This window comes from Ranitomeya variabilis, chromosome 6, assembly GCF_051348905.1.
Source record: "Ranitomeya variabilis isolate aRanVar5 chromosome 6, aRanVar5.hap1, whole genome shotgun sequence".
NCBI classification, from domain to species: domain Eukaryota; kingdom Metazoa; phylum Chordata; class Amphibia; order Anura; family Dendrobatidae; genus Ranitomeya; species Ranitomeya variabilis.
In genome coordinates, this window is record NC_135237.1 from 333384376 (window position 1) to 333403224 (window position 18849).

The following is an 18849-nucleotide window of genomic DNA, read 5'->3' on the forward strand; positions in this document are numbered from 1 at the left end:
AGACCGGCATTCAAGCACAAATGCCAATCTTAATCTCCCACTATGTTTTTTTTTTCAGGGAGAATTAAAAAAAAAAAATTCCCAGTATGACACACTAGGTTTTATGTGCCCCAATAATTTGAGACAGATGGCACACACAAGACCGGCACTCAAGCACAAATGCCAATCTTAATCTCCCACTATGTTTGTTTTGTCAGGGAGAATTAAAAAAAAAAAAAAAATTCCCAGTATGACACACTAGGTTTTATGTGCCCCAATAATTTGAGACAGGGCACACACAAGACCGGCATTCAAGCACAAATGCCAATCTTAATCTCCCACTATGTTTTTTTTTTTCAGGGAGAATTAAAAAAAAAAAAATTCCCAGTATGACACACTAGGTTTTATGTGCCCCAATAATTTGAGACAGATGGCACACACAAGACCGGCACTCAAGCACAAATGCCAATCTTAATCTCCCACTATGTTTTTTTTGTCAGGGAGAATTAAAAAAATTCCCAGTATGACACACTAGGTTTTATGTGCCCCAATAATTTGAGACAGATGGCACACACAAGACCGGCACTCAAGCACAAATGCCAATCTTAATCTCCCACTGTTATTTTTGTCAGGGAGAATTAAAAAAAAAAAAAGGGACGGTCCTACAATTACTATCTCCCTGCAGTAATCTCAGCAAGGTATGGCAGGCAGCAATAACAAGGAGTGGACAGCTGCACAAAAAAAACAAAAGTGTGGACAAACAAACAAGATAGCTGTGCAGAAAGGAAGGAACAACAGGATTTGTGCTTTGAAAAAAGCAGTTGGTTTGCACCGCGGTGTACACACACAGCAACGCAGCTATCAGGGTCAGGGAGCCTTCTAGGGCAGCCCAATGAGCTACAGCGCTGAGGAAAAAAAATGTAGCTTCCACTGTCCCTGCAAACAAAAGGTGGTGTTGGACAGTGGAAATCGCTACAGCACAAGCGGTTTGGGGCTTTATGTACCCTGCCTATCACTATCCCTGCTTCTGAAGAAGCGGCAGCAACCTCTCCCTACGCTCAGATCAGCAGCAGTAAGATGGCGGTCAGCGGGAATGCCCCTTTCTAGCCCCTGTGACGCCGCAGAAAGCAAGCCAATCACTGCAATGCCCTTCTCTAAGATGGTGGGGACTGAGATCTATGTCATCACGCTGCCCACACTCTGCGTCCACCTTCATTGGCTGAGAAATGGCGCTTTTAGCGTCATTGAAATGCGACTTTGGTGCGAAAGTCGCGTACCGCATGGCCGACCCCACACAGGGATCGGGTCGGGTTTCATGAGACGCTGACTTTGCCAAAAGTCGGCGACTTATGAAAATGATCGATCCGTTTCGCTCAACCCTATTGAACATGTCTGAGTAAATATATTTCTGAAGATTCTTATACACAACAGATGTTGGTAAACCATCCAATCCACACAGGGAAATAAATCAAACCACAGATGTCCATAAATTATGTGCAATAAACAGAAATGACACAGGGAAAAAGTATTGAAGACGCTTGCTAAAACTTAATTAATACTTCGTACAAAAGCCTTTGTTGGTGATGACAACTTCAAGGTGCCTCCTGTATGGAGAAACTAGTCTCATGCATTGCTTAGGTGTGATTTTGGCTCATTCTTCCACACACTCTTCCGTGGGCTCCTTCTATGAAGTCGGAGGTTTAGTTCCTTCTATAAATTTTCATGTGTTTCAACATGCTTTTTGTTCAGCAATGAAATTTTGCATGGTGAGCATGCATACAAGCCATAAAAGATGAGTGCTTTACTTACTTTTCTTTGAAACAATTGTACCTGTTGATTCCAGGTCTTTCTGTAACTCTTCACAGGCGATCCTTGGCTCCTGGGCAACTCTTCTCATAATTCTTTATAACTCCCCTGTCTGAAATCTTGCTGAGAGCACTTGGCAGTGGACGGTTTATAAATTATGTTCTTTCGACTTCCGAATACGGCCTCAACAGTTCTCACTGTAACTTTCAATTCTGTAGAAAGTCTTCTGTAACCAATGCCATCAGTATATTTTGCAAAAATAAGGTTGTGAAGGTCTTGAGACAACTCACTGGTTTTACCCATCATGAGATGTTTTTTGTGTGGCACCTTGGTAATGAGACACTTTTCATATGCCATCAGCTGAACCAGTTCACATTATTTTTCGCTAAGAGGCAGGAGTGCTTTCTAATTACTGATAGATTTCAGCTGGGGTCATGACTTTCCATGGCTTTTTGCACCTCTCTTCATGTGTTCAATACTTCTTTTACTGTGTCATTTTTCATTATTGTGCAGAGAAAGTGGAATATGGTGGTTTAGAGTCCACTCTGCCCTGCACAAGGTTCAAAGGTGTAGTTACATGCAAGATTAAAGCATGAATGTGGTTTATTGTGTCAACTATGTGTCAAGGTTTTGAAACCTCATCTTCAGCAGCAAATCACAATGATAGAATACAACTCAAAATGTGCGGGAATATACTGACAATGTATTAAAAAAAGGCGCACAGTAACGGACCTTTGCAGTCATATGATACCCCCTCATTATAGCATATACAGAGTGCAAACAAAATACAAAAGCATAAAAGTATGTAATTGTAACAGATATAGATAAGAAATGAAATAAATAATTAAATATATATGAAACATTTAATTGTGCATGTTGTCATTTGTAGAAAAGGAAAGAATGAAGGCAAAAAGATTTGGAATTTGTGGTGTATATGCCAGGTGCAGCAGTGGTGTTACGCACTGGGAATACAGAATAAAATGGGAGGGAAAATCTTATTCCCAGATTTCCCAGACTTTGTGAGGGGTTAGGAAATCTCCTGGGCAGCCTCAACTGTATGCATTTCCTTGGGAACATGGGTGCACAAAAGAAGGACAGTAGTCACAGTACTATATGGTGGCACAAATGAGGGGCATCACTGTTTTATAGGGGCAAAAATGGGATTCATTATAATGTGGGTGTACAAATGGGAGACATTATTGAGGAGTGCAAAAATGGTAGTCATTTTTGTGTGTGGACACAAAAGGAGAACATTACTATGTGGGGGACAAATAGGAGACAAATTGTGTAATGGCACAAACTGAGTGATTAATGGGATTATTACTGTTTGGGGGCACTATTGGGAGACCTTACTATATTTCTAGTACTAAGAGAGATAGTACTGTACTATCTATGGTGTTGTTGTAAATAGGATGGCTGTCACGGTTGGACACGAGTAGGTCCGGTGAATGACACAGCATACAACAACGATGGGATGAAAAAGTGAGAGGAAGATCCTAGCAATAGGAAGCGAGGGATAGGACACCTCCTGACTCCGACCTGTGCTTGTCCTTAAGCTCCCCTAACACCATATGCAGGTCTTTCCCCCCCGCTGCCGTCATGTTCCTAGTCCCTGATTGTCACCTCAATATACCCTGGCTAGTGCAGGGACGCTAACCTCACCACTGCAGATGGTAAAATCACAAAGAAAGTGACAAACATGGGACAGAAAAAAATAAAGGAACAGAATAGTCAGTTTCAGGCACTACAGCTGCAAAGAGTACAGCACCAGGATTCTGAACTCCAACAGCAGCAGAAACACCCCCAATACAAGCGAGCTCCTCACTCCAGGCTGCTCTTCATAGAATAACTCTATTACCAACAGTCAGCTGATGAGTAATGTGACTATTTAAAGGGAACTTGTCAGCAAGATTGTGCACAGTAACCTACACACAGTGTCAGGTCGGTGCCGTTATACTGATTAAAATGATACTTGCTTGATGAAATCCATCGTGTGGTTGTTTTTTAATCTTTATTTTCAGTTTGTAGTTAATGAGGTTCTCGTACCCTAAGGCGGGGTTGGTTTATGTGGTGCTCTGCGCAGTAGCAGCTCTTGAATTACAGCTATGGACACCGATAGCTGCTACTGTGCTGGAGCGGACAGCGTCATCTTGGAGGAGGATGTTTTTTCCTTCTCCAGTAAGATGGCGCCGCTGATGCGTGTGCAGTAGCAGCTCTCCGATCACAGCAGTCATGGGGTCCTTCTCCGGTACCACACAATTAACAGAGCCAGCGAAGAGTGAACAATCCCAAGACCTTTTTATAGGCTAAAATACAAAAGGTCCATATAGGATCCACCACACAAAGGATAAAAAATTCCAGAACACGAATGCAGTTCAGTAACAGGATAAAAGTCCAACAATCCAGCAGACAGAGGATAGCATAGTCCATATGCTCTTCTTTCTCTCTGAGATGCTGTGAACACATCATCATTCCACACAGGACTGATCTGTGTCTCACCTCCCTAATATTTTAAGTCTCCCTCCTCATTCACAGGTCTGGAGGGGGAAGGTCTCAGGGGCTCACTGTTTCAACAAGCTAGGTTAACATGTCATTAGAATTTTAGCAAACAATACAGTACTGTGGGGGCTGATATCAGATGGCAGCAACAGCCATTCATCAATTAGCAAACAACTCCTTCTACAAGAGAACACCATGAAAATAAGTAAAATAGAAATATACACAAAAATGATATCCACATAGTATATCACACCATGACAACAGCTATGGACACTGATAGCTGCTACCGTGCAGGTGTGGGCGGCGCCATCATGGAGGAAGATTTTTTTTCTTCTCCTGTAAGATGGTGCCTCTGGCGCATGCACAGTAGCAGCTATCGGATCACAGCTATCAATACCGATAGCTGCTACTGTGCAAGCACGGCGGGCACCATTTTCAAAACATTTTTTTCCCTGCCTGCAGAAGCGTTATTTTTCTCTTTCTTCAATATGTTATGTATTCATTATGCAAACTAAGGGGCAGGTCAGTGAGGGATCAGTGACCTGTCAGCAGTCTGCATTATGAATTAGAGCACCACATACACCAACCCCGCCTTAGGGCACGAGAATCTCATTAACTGCCAACTGAAAATAAAGATTTAAAAACAACCAGAAGACTGATTAAATCAACCAAGGTATCACTTTAATCAGTATAACAGCGCCGACCTGACACTGTGTGTAGGTTACTATGCACAATCCTGGTGACAGGTTCCCTTTAAAGGATGGTAGAAGTGGTCACCACCCAACATCAGCTGACCAGCCAAAAAGCAGCTGCCAGCAAGGATACTGACATTAACCTTGCTGTACCAAAATTAAAAAGCAACATTTAAATTATAACAGAACCAGAGCTGCCATGAATCCAAAAGTAAATGGTGACAATGGCATGCAATATCAACTACACACCACTGGCAGAATGAATAATATACCTAATTTTTCTACTTTCATGTGTGAACATCTATCTAGCTAGGTCTTTTGGTTCTTGTGTGCTTCTTATTCCTCATGAACATTAGGGTAAGTAAGAGAAGAAAGGAGATGGGATCTGCATAGAAAGATGTGGTCTACAAAAGCAGTCAGTTTGTCCTAAAAACATTGATAGAACTGTATTTAGAAAAATACTTGATAGCAGTTCTCAAAAGATGACAAGTATGGTAGCATGTCTGATACTTAGGCATCCCACGTCTACCTGACGGATGGGGACTCAGTGACAGACATTTTGTACTAGAATTTGTGTTGTGGTTACCAGAATAACCAAGAAAAGCTTGGCAGGACCAGCCACACGTGTGCAGTTCGCATCATTAGGGTAAGTGTCCACAGTTCGGAATAGCAGGGTTTTGGACGCCGCTCACCTGCGCTGCATTCAAAATGTTGCATTCTTCATTAGAAGGGCAGTGGGTGTGATTTATAGAAATCCCATGCCTGCTGTGCTTCTATTTACCGCTGCGTACATTCACCCGTGGTGTGGGTTTATGAGCTGCAGCATGTCAATTTCTGCCACAGCAAAAATTTTCACAATAGAATGTATTGGATGCAGTAAATCCACATTGTTCCGTGAACATGTATGTGATTAGAACAAAGTGTTTTGGACGCGGCGAAAATACGCTGAGTCCAATGCGCTGCTACTTCCTGATTGTGGGCACGTACTGTTATAGTCTGAGGACATTAAGGGAACAGATGAAGACTTATTGAAATTCAATGTTGACATGCCAATAAGCAGAATAATAAATGTAGAAGGCAGATAAATCAGAATACAAAATCATGGATTCTTTTGTCGTGTCATGATGACCATCTGTCATGTTCCATTATGTTGGATATGTCAAGCTTCATCTGACAAGGGTAGAGATTGTTATACATGTGTGCATGCAAAACATTACCAGGTAAAAACAAAAGATAAACCAGGCAATAGCTTCAATCCGTTCATAATAACATGGACAATTCTGCAGTTACTTAGTGCTCAAACTGTTATTCTTTGTAATCAAATTCCAAGAATTAGTGCAAAGTAGTGGAACATCTCAAACAGTGACTTACCCCACTCAGTAGGGAAATGCTAGTCTGAATGTGACAATGATATTTGTTGACTGCTGCAAGAATAAGGCTAGAGGCGATCAAATAATAATGTGATCATAATTAACAGAGAGAGTATAGGATATATATTGACATACAGTTATTGAAAGTTGATATACCTCAAGTGACTATGGTACATATAATTACCAACTATGGAGTATGGAGGAAGGGGCCAAAATCCCTGACACAGTGTGTGCAAATTTGGTCAATAAAAAACTACAGGAAGCATCTGACCTCTGTAATTGCAAACAAAGGTTTCTGTACCAAATATTAAGTTTTGTTTTTCGATTGTATCAAATACTTATTTCATGCAATACAATTAAATATTATTACGTAAAAATCATACAATGTGATTTTCTGTTTTTTATTTTTAAGATTCTGTCTCTCACAGTTGAAGTATACCTACACTAAAAATTACAGACCTCTCCATTCTTTGTAACTGGGAAAACTTGCAAAATTGGCAGTGTATCAAATACTTATTTTCCTCACTGTAGTATATGGTAGCTATAGACCAAGGAGGTTATAGCCATTGATAAGAAATGCCATTTACATTCCAAGAAGTGGAATTTAATATCTTCAAAACCAAATACAAGTAAAATGGTATCTCCAGATATACAACTGTATTAAGTGAACAATCAAAACATGCTCACAGTAATTCAATATCACCTTGTAAGGAATCCAGAAAACGTGTAATTACCTTCTGAAAACTTGTAAAGGTCCGTTATATCAAGTGCTCCATTTCCTCCTATTTCTTTAGTTAAGATTTTCTGTCCCACATGAGTTTTGTCGATATACTGAACCTCTCTTGTTCCATCTCTCATTACCTTAGAATATACAATATCACTGTTAACCTGCAAAGACAAAATCAGGATTGGTTTATCTCTTCAAGACTAATATTCCACAAATGCATCTGCTTTTAAAGGGGTTGTCCACTTTCAGAAAATCTTGGATCCCATGAACAGTTTATTTAAAAAAGCTAACAAACCTGGGTATATTAGCAATAATAAAGCATATTTTAGATAATGATTTTTTTACTACAAATTTCTCTTCAAGTACCTGCTGGGCATACAAAGCATACAAATGGCAGGTGTCATGACCTACAACTTGGTAATTATACAGTATTGTATTATGATTTTTTATACAGCTATGCAATCAGTTTGCCTTTTGAAGTTTGTCCTGAATGTCTCCCTGTAGTTTAGCTCTCATGTAAGTACACCTTCCCTTCTTCCTCAGTTAGAATTTGGTCAGCCATCATTGTGAGGTTCATCTTCTGTACATCCTTGGTTAAATGGGTTGTTCAATACTAGGACCAGCCCTTCTTGATCTGAATGTTTAGCCCAATAAAATAAAAAAGCCTATAGTCACCTCCAATGCTGGTACCTTTCCAGCAGTGTTGGCACTCATGGACCTGGGCTTTCATTCTGTTGTATGACAAGTCGTGCCCGGCGCCCAATCAGTACTGGCCTCTCTGTCTCTGCCTTCGTACGAATTGAACGTGAAGAGGAAGTCAGAGATCAGCTGCGGACTTCCTCTTCATGTTCAATTTGTACGAAGGCGGGGCCAGTGACTTCAGCACTGATTGGGCACCTGGCAGCACATGTCATACAACCAGACTAGAGCCCTAGGACCATGACTCCCATCACCGCTGGAACGGTGATGTCACGGGAGTTGACTGTAAGCTTTTTTTATTTGATTGAGGCCAAACATTCAGATTGAGAAGGGGTTGTCCGAGTAGTGGACAACCCCTTTAAGAATTATCTTTACACCTGCTATTACTGTTAAAGCTCCTGGAACCTTCATACATGCCTCTGAAGCTGAGCTGACAAAGTTCTAGGTGTGAGTAGTGGTTCAATATAGATATTCATAGAAGGACTGTCTCAGGAGCCTCACACCTGCAGCCCAGTTATGGAGTCAGAATAGCAGGTAATCCTGGAGGCAACTCCTCTCATATATACTTGATTAACATAACTTTGTTGGGAACAGACGATGACACAGGAGGTAGCAGAATTGTCAGTCAAGTTTAGAAGGGAAGGATTTACACCATAATCATTTGTCTACTAAACAAAAACCCAGTGGACATTTGGATAGTAATTTGCGTACAGCACAGTAAGTGTTAAATATTAACAATTTTTTCTAATAATGCATTTAGACTTGTTGATTTTTCCCATCACTGCACCACTAATGAGCGTGATTGACTATATACAACTTGTTCAACACCGGCCTAGGTTTACATGAAGGTGACAAACAATTATAGGGTCAAAATGATCACTTATGCCGTCTATCCCAATACAGTATCATGTTTTTCTGCACATCCTCTTCTTACATTAGGCGATATGATGTCAACATCAATGATTTTTTATTACCCGACAAACATTTTGCTCATTTGTTGGGTAATTGCCGACATGTCTGCATGTGTAGATAATTGCAAACGAGCATTCCTGTTCATGAATCCACTAGTCCAAATGCACCATTAGATATGCTTTATTACTACTGCTATACTAGGGTGTGTTCTGAAATATCTCTTCAGCCTTTATATTCAGTACTGTAGCAATTCTAGAGGTTTAGTGATGACAAGTTACTCTTAATCTAGTAAGTCTATCCCTACCAATTTAGTGTTGGGACCGGGGTAAATAATTGGTTTTGAATACTGCTCAGGAGATTTTGTTGAAACTCTCACAAATTAGTTCTTTATAATACAATATATTATTCTTACCTCAGCAAAAAGGAACGGTGTATCAAATTGGAAGCAAACATGACCATGCTTAATAGCCTGGACAGAGGCAGGGCCACATCTAAACATTCCTAAATTGATGAAAAATATTCAGTGTTAGTACACTGTGCCCATAATCACAAGTGCAATGGATATAAAGGATTGCATTTATTACAAGTATACAGTATGTAACAAAAGGTGTGCAGCTTCTTGGAGGTTATAAACCATTTCCTCAGTCTGGCCATCTTAGCAGCTCACTAGACACCATTCTTGGGCTCCATTGGGCTTACTCTATCAGACAGGTTTTTAATGTTTACTTCCACCCACACTATCAGGTTTGTCACTAGTGCTAGTAATGTATTTGTATAGGTATTGCTCAGTAGCATCCACATCTAAAAAGTACAGTAGTTAGGATCTCATCCAGTCAAAACACTAGACATTTAAAGTACCTTCCCAACAAGAAAAACCTCATGCTAAAAACTTCCAACACAAATATCATCTGATCCTAATAAGATTACCTTCTGGGTCTGAATACACTCCGGCTTATTATCTTAATAAGAAAGGGCAAAATGATAAGAGAGACATTTCTAATATAATTTTAAAGAAGCACTCCCATCAAAGTTTTTAATATATTGCATTGCAATCATGATATTGTATAGCACTGTGTACTTACAATTGCTCATTTTGACTTTCTACCCAGCTAATTCTTCTCTTTTTTCTGTTTTCTCTGCTCTATATAGAAACAGGAAGTCTCTTTTCCCTGCATTTATCATTCCCTTCTTCAACTCCTGAACTGCTCTCTCCTGCCCCCTGCCGTTGACCTTTGCAGTGACTTATTACTCATACAGAGAAAACAGACTTACTATTTCTACACAGAGCTTAGAAGGATTCAGCTAGTCAGTTTTTAATCATGTGATGTCATTGACCTAATGGGGAAGAGAAGAATTAGCTGGGTAGAAAGGCAAAATGAGCAATTGTATGTACCCAATGCTACATAATGTGATGATTGCAATAGAGCATACAAATTTTAATGGGAAGAGAAGTGCTTCTTTAACCATTATAGAGGGATGTAATATCCTCCCATAAGTGCTAAGTGAGAGGTCAGCTCTACCAAATGTGCTCCATAGTTTCATATGCATTCTTACCCTTTCTGCATACATAAGCAAAAGCTGTGAAAACAGAGTGAAGCCAAGCAAAGTTTTGTACAATCGAGTCATTATTATTTTTTAGCTACAGTGGCTCAGGAATGTATTTACCCCCTTGGCTTTTCATCTTTTTTTGTTAAATTACAACCTGTGTTTGAATATATTTGTAATCTGATTTGAGTGTGATGCATCAGAACTAAATAATCTAAGTTGGTGAAGTGAAGTGAGAAAACATAGGCATAAATTAAAGTTATGGGATCAAATAACAAAAAAATTGGCATGTGCATATGTATCAATGAAATTACCGCTAGCACCATGAGAATTTCTCACAGTACTAGCAGTGACGTAATGAAGGTTACTGCAGTTCATCAGGTAGCTCACACTGAACTGAACACTCACATCACCGGTCATCACTGAAGCTGCATCCCAAGCTCAGCTCATTGTCTCCAGGATTCTTGACTGAGAGGTCGCATTTAGAGTTGAGCGACTTTTACTCTTTTTGGATCGAGTCGGGTTTCGCGAAACCCGACTTTGTCAAAAGTCGGGTCGAGTGAAATCGGCCGTTTATTGCAAAAAGTCGGGGGCCGACTGAAACACAAAACCCAATGCAAGTCAATGGGGAATCAAAGTCGGCAGTGAGTGGAGGACAGGAAAACACCTACAGTGCCCATTTTAATGCCAACAAACATCAATTCTTATTACTTAAGATTGTCAATCTTAATTTACTTTATAATAATAGTTAGGCATTGAAAACTGGGGGTCATTTGGCTAAAGTTGTGGGGGGGTAGGGCTGGCTCAAGATTTTTGTGGGCCCAGGAAACGCGGAATACGTCACGGCGGTGGAGCAGGGAGAGGTAAGTATTTCAACTTTGCAAGTGCTGTGATCCTGAGCAAGCGGGGGGGGGGTGCACTCGTTGGCACTGGCACAGGGCCCCTCATAGTACGGCGGTGTGTTTGACGGTGGGTGGCGCCTCCCACTGGCAGAGAAACTTTTGCGTAATATGAGGGGCCCTGTGCCAGTGACGTCGCCAACGAGTATGCCCTCCACCTGATGAAGTAACCTGCACTTTCATCTGCACCTTCCTCTTTGTCCCCGTGTAAGGTGGTATAGTAAGCAGGAAGGGGAACCTGACTTTCAGCAGGGTCAGATTCTGGCTGTGTAGAGTGCAAGGGGAATGTAGTGGTCTGGGTCAATGTACCAGCAGACTCATCTAGCAGTGGCTGGGCAATGGGCAGGATGAGGAGGAGACACAGATATAGGCTCAAATAATAAAGTAGGCTAAATGCAGTTTAAAATTGGTAACAGGACTAAACAGGTGGCATTGCTTTGTTCAGTGGAGGAAAACTGTAATGAGTGGCAGACTGTTATGGTTCTCAATGGCAAGAGAACATAGCCCAGCATACATAGGAACTAGCTCTTGGAAGGATGGAAACTTAAACTGACCATGAACTAAACCTGCCGCACAACTAACAGTAGCCGGGTAGCGTAGCCTGCGTTTTATCCCTAGACGCCCAGCGCCGGCCGGAGGACTAACTAATCCTGGCAGAGGAAAATATAGTCCTGGCTCACCTCTAGAGAAATTTCCCCGAAAGGCAGACAGAGGCCCCCACATATATTGGCGGTGATTTAAGATGAAAATGACAAACGTAGTATGAAAATAGGTTTAGCAAAATCGAGGTCCGCTTACTAGATAGCAGGAAGACAGAAAGGGTACTTTCATGGTCAGCTGAAAACCCTATCAATACACCATCCTGAAATTACTTTAAGACTCTAGTATTAACTCATAACATCAGAGTGGCAATTTCAGATCTCAAGAGCTTTCCAGACACAGAAACGAAACTGCAGCTGTGAACTGGAACAAAATGCAAAAAAACAAACAAGGACAAAAGTCCGACTTAGCTGGAAGTTGTCTGGTAGCAGGAACATGCACAGAAAGGCTTCTGATTACAATGTTGACCGGCATGGAAGTGACAGAGGAGCAAGGTTAAATAGCGACTCCCACATCCTGATGGGAACAGGTGAACAGAGGGGATGATGCACACAAGTTCAATTCCACCAGTGGCCACCGGGGGAGCCCAAAATCCAATTTCACAACAGTACCCCCCCCTCAAGGAGGGGGCACCGAACCCTCACCAGAACCACCAGGGCGATCAGGATGAGCCCTATGAAAGGCACGGACCAGATCGGAGGCATGAACATCAGAGGCAGTCACCCAAGAATTATCCTCCTGACCGTATCCCTTCCATTTGACCAGATACTGGAGTTTACTTCTGGAAACACGGGAGTCCAAGATTTTTTCCACAATGTACTCCAACTCGCCCTCAACCAACACCGGAGCAGGAGGCTCAACGGAAGGCACAACCGGTACCTCATACCTGCGCAACAATGACCGATGAAAAACATTATGAATAGAAAAAGATGCAGGGAGGTCCAAACGGAAGGACACAGGGTTAAGAATCTCCAATATCTTGTACGGGCCGATGAACCGAGGCTTAAACTTAGGAGAAGAAACCCTCATAGGGACAAAACGAGAAGACAACCACACCAAGTCCCCGACACAAAGCCGAGGACCAACCCGACGCCGGCGGTTGGCAAAAAGCTGAGTCTTCTCCTGGGACAACTTCAAATTGTCCACCACCTGCCCCCAAATCTGATGCAACCTCTCCACCACAGCATCCACTCCAGGACAATCCGAAGATTCCACCTGACCGGAGGAAAATCGAGGATGAAACCCCGAATTACAGAAAAAAGGAGACACCAAGGTGGCAGAGCTGGCCCGATTATTGAGGGCAAACTCCGCTAAAGGCAAAAAAGCAACCCAATCATCCTGATCTGCAGACACAAAACACCTCAAATATGTCTCCAAAGTCTGATTCGTCCGCTCGGTCTGGCCATTAGTCTGAGGATGGAAAGCAGACGAGAAAGACAAATCTATGCCCATCCTAGCACAGAATGCCCGCCAAAATCTAGACACGAATTGGGTTCCTCTGTCAGAAACGATATTCTCCGGAATACCATGCAAACGAACCACATTTTGAAAAAACAGAGGAACCAACTCGGAAGAAGAAGGCAACTTAGGCAGGGGAACCAAATGGACCATCTTAGAGAAACGGTCACACACCACCCAGATGACAGACATCTTCTGAGAAACAGGAAGATCCGAAATAAAATCCATCGAGATGTGCGTCCAAGGCCTCTTCGGGATAGGCAAGGGCAACAACAATCCACTAGCCCGAGAACAACAAGGCTTGGCCCGAGCACAAACGTCACAAGACTGCACAAAGCCTCGTACATCTCGTGACAGGGAAGGCCACCAGAAGGACCTTGCCACCAAATCCCTGGTACCAAAGATTCCAGGATGACCTGCCAACGCAGAAGAATGAACCTCAGAAATGACTTTACTAGTCCAATCATCAGGAACAAACAGTCTACCAGGTGGGCAACGATCAGGTCTATCCGCCTGAAAATCCTGCAAGGCCCGCCGCAGGTCTGGAGAAACGGCAGACAATATCACTCCATCCTTAAGGATACCTGTAGGTTCAGAATTACCAGGGGAGTCAGGCTCAAAACTCCTAGAAAGGGCATCCGCCTTAACATTCTTAGAACCCGGTAGGTATGACACCACAAAATTAAACCGAGAGAAAAACAACGACCAGCGCGCCTGTCTAGGATTCAGGCGTCTGGCGGACTCAAGATAAATTAAATTTTTGTGGTCGGTCAATACCACCACCTGATGTCTAGCCCCCTCAAGCCAATGACGCCACTCCTCAAAAGCCCACTTCATGGCCAAAAGCTCCCGATTCCCAATATGATAATTCCGCTCGGCGGGCGAAAATTTACGAGAAAAAAAAGCACAAGGTTTCATCACGGAGCAGTCGGAACTTCTTTGCGACAAAACCGCCCCAGCTCCGATTTCAGAAGCGTCGACCTCAACCTGAAAAGGAAGAGCAACATCAGGCTGACGCAACACAGGGGCGGAAGAAAAGCGGCGCTTAAGCTCCCGAAAGGCCTCCACAGCAGCAGGGGACCAATCAGCAACATCAGCACCCTTCTTAGTCAAATCAGTCAATGGTTTAACAACATCAGAAAAACCAGCAATAAATCGACGATAAAAGTTAGCAAAGCCCAAAAATTTCTGAAGACTCTTAAGAGAAGAGGGTTGCGTCCAATCACAAATAGCCCGAACCTTGACAGGATCCATCTCGATGGAAGAGGGGGAAAAAATGTATCCCAAGAAGGAAATCTTTTGAACCCCAAAAACGCACTTAGAACCCTTCACACACAAGGAATTAGACCGCAAAACCTGAAAAACCCTCCTGACCTGCTGGACATGAGAGTCCCAGTCATCCGAAAAAATCAGAATATCATCCAGATACACGATCATAAATTTATCCAAATAATCACGGAAAATGTCATGCATAAAGGACTGAAAGACTGAAGGGGCATTTGAAAGGCCAAAAGGCATCACCAAATACTCAAAGTGGCCCTCGGGCGTATTAAATGCGGTTTTCCACTCATCCCCCTGCTTAATTCGCACCAAATTATACGCCCCACGGAGATCTATCTTAGAGAACCACTTGGCCCCCTTTATGCGAGCAAACAAATCAGTCAGCAGTGGCAACGGATATTGATATTTAACCGTGATTTTATTCAAAAGCCGATAATCAATACACGGCCTCAAAGAGCCATCTTTCTTAGACACAAAGAAAAAACCGGCTCCTAAGGGAGATGACGAAGGACGAATATGTCCCTTTTCCAAGGACTCCTTTATATATTCTCGCATAGCAGCATGTTCAGGCACAGACAGATTAAATAAACGACCCTTAGGGTATTTACTACCCGGAATCAAATCTATGGCACAATCGCACTCCCGGTGCGGAGGTAATGAACCAAACTTAGGTTCTTCAAAAACGTCACGATAGTCAGACAAGAATTCAGGAATCTCAGAGGGAATAGATGACGAAATGGAAACCAAAGGTACGTCCCCATGCATCCCCTTACATCCCCAGCTTAACACAGACATAGCGTTCCAGTCGAGGACTGGGTTATGAGATTGCAGCCATGGCAATCCAAGCACCAACACATCATGTAGATTATACAGCACAAGAAAGCGAATAATCTCCTGATGATCCGGATTAATTCGCATAGTTACTTGTGTCCAGTATTGTGGTTTATTACTAGCCAATGGGGTGGAGTCAATCCCCTTCAGAGGTATAGGAGTTTCAAGAGGCTCTAAATCATACCCACAGCGTTTGGCAAAGGACCAATCCATAAGACTCAAAGCGGCGCCAGAGTCGACATAGGCATCCGCGGTAATAGATGATAAAGAACAAATCAGGGTCACAGATAGAATAAACTTAGACTGAAAAGTGCCAATTGAAACTGACTTATCAAGCTTCTTAGTACGCTTAGAGCATGCTGATATAACATGAGTTGAATCACCACAATAAAAGCACAACCCATTTTTTCGTCTAAAATTCTGCCGTTCGCTTCTGGACAGAATTCTATCACATTGCATATTCTCTGGCGTCTTCTCAGTAGACACCGCCAAATGGTGCACAGGTTTGCGCTCCCGCAGACGTCTATCGATCTGGATAGCCATTGTCATGGACTCATTCAGACCCGCAGGCACAGGGAACCCCACCATAACATCCTTAACGGCATCAGAGAGACCCTCTCTGAAATTCGCCGCCAGGGCGCACTCATTCCACTGAGTAAGCACAGACCATTTACGGAATTTTTGGCAGTATATTTCAACTTCATCTTGCCCCTGAGATAGGGACATCAAGGCTTTTTCCGCCTGAAGCTCTAAATGAGGTTCCTCATAAAGCAACCCCAAGGCCAGAAAAAACGCATCCACATTGAGCAACGCAGGATCCCCTGGAGCCAATGCAAAAGCCCAATCTTGAGGGTCGCCCCGGAGCAAGGAAATCACAATCCTGACCTGCTGAGCAGGATCTCCAGCAGAGCGAGATTTCAGGGACAAAAACAACTTGCAATTATTTTTGAAATTTTGAAAGCAAGATCTATTCCCCGAGAAAAATTCAGGCAAAGGAATTCTAGGTTCAGATATAGGAACATGAACAACAAAATCTTGTAAATTTTGAACTTTCGTGGTGAGATTATTCAAACCTGCAGCTAAACTCTGAATATCCATTTTAAACAGGTGAACACAGAGCCATTCCAGGATTAGAAGGAGAGAGAGAGAGGAAGGCTGCAATATAGGCAGACTTGCAAGTGATTCAATTGAAAGCACACTCAGAACTGAAGGAAAAAAAAAAAAAAATTTTTCAGCAGACTTCTTTTTTCTCTCCTTTCTCTGCCAATTAATTTAACCCTTTGTTGGCCGGTCAAACTGTTATGGTTCTCAATGGCAAGAGAACATAGCCCAGCATACATAGGAACTAGCTCTTGGAAGGATGGAAACTTAAACTGACCATGAACTAAACCTGCCGCACAACTAACAGTAGCCGGGTAGCGTAGCCTGCGTTTTATCCCTAGACGCCCAGCGCCGGCCGGAGGACTAACTAATCCTGGCAGAGGAAAATATAGTCCTGGCTCACCTCTAGAGAAATTTCCCCGAAAGGCAGACAGAGGCCCCCACATATATTGGCGGTGATTTAAGATGAAAATGACAAACGTAGTATGAAAATAGGTTTAGCAAAATCGAGGTCCGCTTACTAGATAGCAGGAAGACAGAAAGGGTACTTTCATGGTCAGCTGAAAACCCTATCAATACACCATCCTGAAATTACTTTAAGACTCTAGTATTAACTCATAACATCAGAGTGGCAATTTCAGATCACAAGAGCTTTCCAGACACAGAAACGAAACTGCAGCTGTGAACTGGAACAAAATGCAAAAAAACAAACAAGGACAAAAGTCCGACTTAGCTGGAAGTTGTCTGGTAGCAGGAACATGCACAGAAAGGCTTCTGATTACAATGTTGACCGGCATGGAAGTGACAGAGGAGCAAGGTTAAATAGCAACTCCCACATCCTGATGGGAACAGGTGAACAGAGGGGATGATGCACACAAGTTCAATTCCACCAGTGGCCACCGGGGGAGCCCAAAATCCAATTTCACAACAGCAGACACAGTTAGTAGGCCCAAATAATAAAGTAGGCTAAATGCAGTTCAAATGTGGTAACAGGACTAAACAGGCGGCATTGCTTTGTTCAGTGAAGGTAAACTGTAATGAGTGGCAGACACAGTTAGTAGGCCCAAATAATAAAGTAGGCTAAATGGAGTTCAAATGTGGTATCAGGACTAAACAGGAGGCATTGCTTTGTTCAGTGGAGGAAAACTGTAATGAGTGGCAGACACAGTTAGTAGGCCCAAATATTAAAGTAGGCTAAATGCAGTTCAAATGTGGTAACAGGACTAAACAGGCGGCATTGCTTTGTTCAGTGGAGGAAAACTGTAATGAGTGGCAGACACAGTTAGTAGGCCCAAATAATAAAGTTGGCTAAATGCAGTTCAAATGTGGTAACAGGACTAAACAGGTGGCATTGCTTTGTTCAGTGGAGGAAAACTGTAATGAGTGGCAGACACAGTTAGTAGGCCCAAATAATAAAGTGGGCTAAATGTCTGGCAAAAAATTGTTCATAAATAAACAGGTGGCATAGCTAGGTACAGGGGTGGGCTCCTCTGCTGAGTAGCAGACAGTGGTAGTAGGAGCAAAGTATTAACTGGTCTAAATGGAGGCCAGGGCCCCTGTATATTTTAACTATCATCTATCATTTCAACAAATTTGTATTGGCAGTGCCATTGAAGGATTTAACAGCACAGACTACACAGTGGTGGAGCAGGGAGAGGTAAGTATTGCAAGTGGTAGAGCACTGTTCGAGCTGGGGGGAACACTCTCTCGCAGGCGGCGGTACTGGCACAGGGCGCCTCATATTATGACGGTGTGTCTGACGTTGGTTGTGCACCACCACCGTCAGAGACACTTCATTGTACTATGAGGGACCCTGTGCCAGTGCCGTCGCCCAAGAGTGGGCACACCCACCTGTCCAGGCAAACGGCACTCACATGGGTGCTTGCGCCAGGTGGGGACTATGGCCCTGTGGGGGGAGTCAGCCCATTTAGGAAGGTATAAAAATGGCCTATGGTGGACATTCAGCAGCTGCAAATGGAGGAATTGGAGAAGTCAGTAAGAGGAGGCCAAAAGCAAGACATTTTTCAGGCAAGCTACGTGTCAGCAGGGGAAGGTGGGGCAAAATAATATGAAATCCATGATTGGTTCATTTTAATGAAGGTTAGATCATCAACCTTTTGGGTAGCCAGACGTGTCCTTTTTTCGGTCAGTATTGAACCAGCAGCACTGAAGACTCTTTCTGATAGCACACTAGCAGCAGGGCAAGCGAGCTCCTGTAATGCATATATGTAACCTGTAGTGTCGCCTGACGCATCCTTCACTTTTGGTTTGGGTGAAGGACACAAGGAAACGTCTTGTTCCTGACCGGGAGCATCCACTGACGACTCGCTGCTTTTATATTTGGAACTTTCTGAAGAGGAGGCGAAAGAGCTAGAGGCTGAGTCAGCAAGGAAAGCCAAAACTTTTTCCTGCTGCTCTGGCTTTAAAAGCTGTTTTCCGACTGCCAGATA

At 42.9% G+C, this 18849-nt stretch overlaps 1 protein-coding gene across 1 annotated transcript in view; it reads right to left on the reverse strand.

Moving 5' to 3' along the window:
- F13A1 (coagulation factor XIII A chain) overlaps positions 1 to 18849 on the reverse strand; it is a 482528-nt gene that overhangs the window by 146773 nt on the left and 316906 nt on the right. The window contains exons 10-11 of the mRNA XM_077269818.1: positions 9097 to 9185; positions 7081 to 7234 (exon numbers count right to left, since the gene is read on the reverse strand). Of these exons, the coding sequence (XP_077125933.1) occupies positions 7081 to 7234; positions 9097 to 9185 (243 nt within the window). The remainder of the gene's footprint in view (positions 1 to 7080; positions 7235 to 9096; positions 9186 to 18849) is intronic.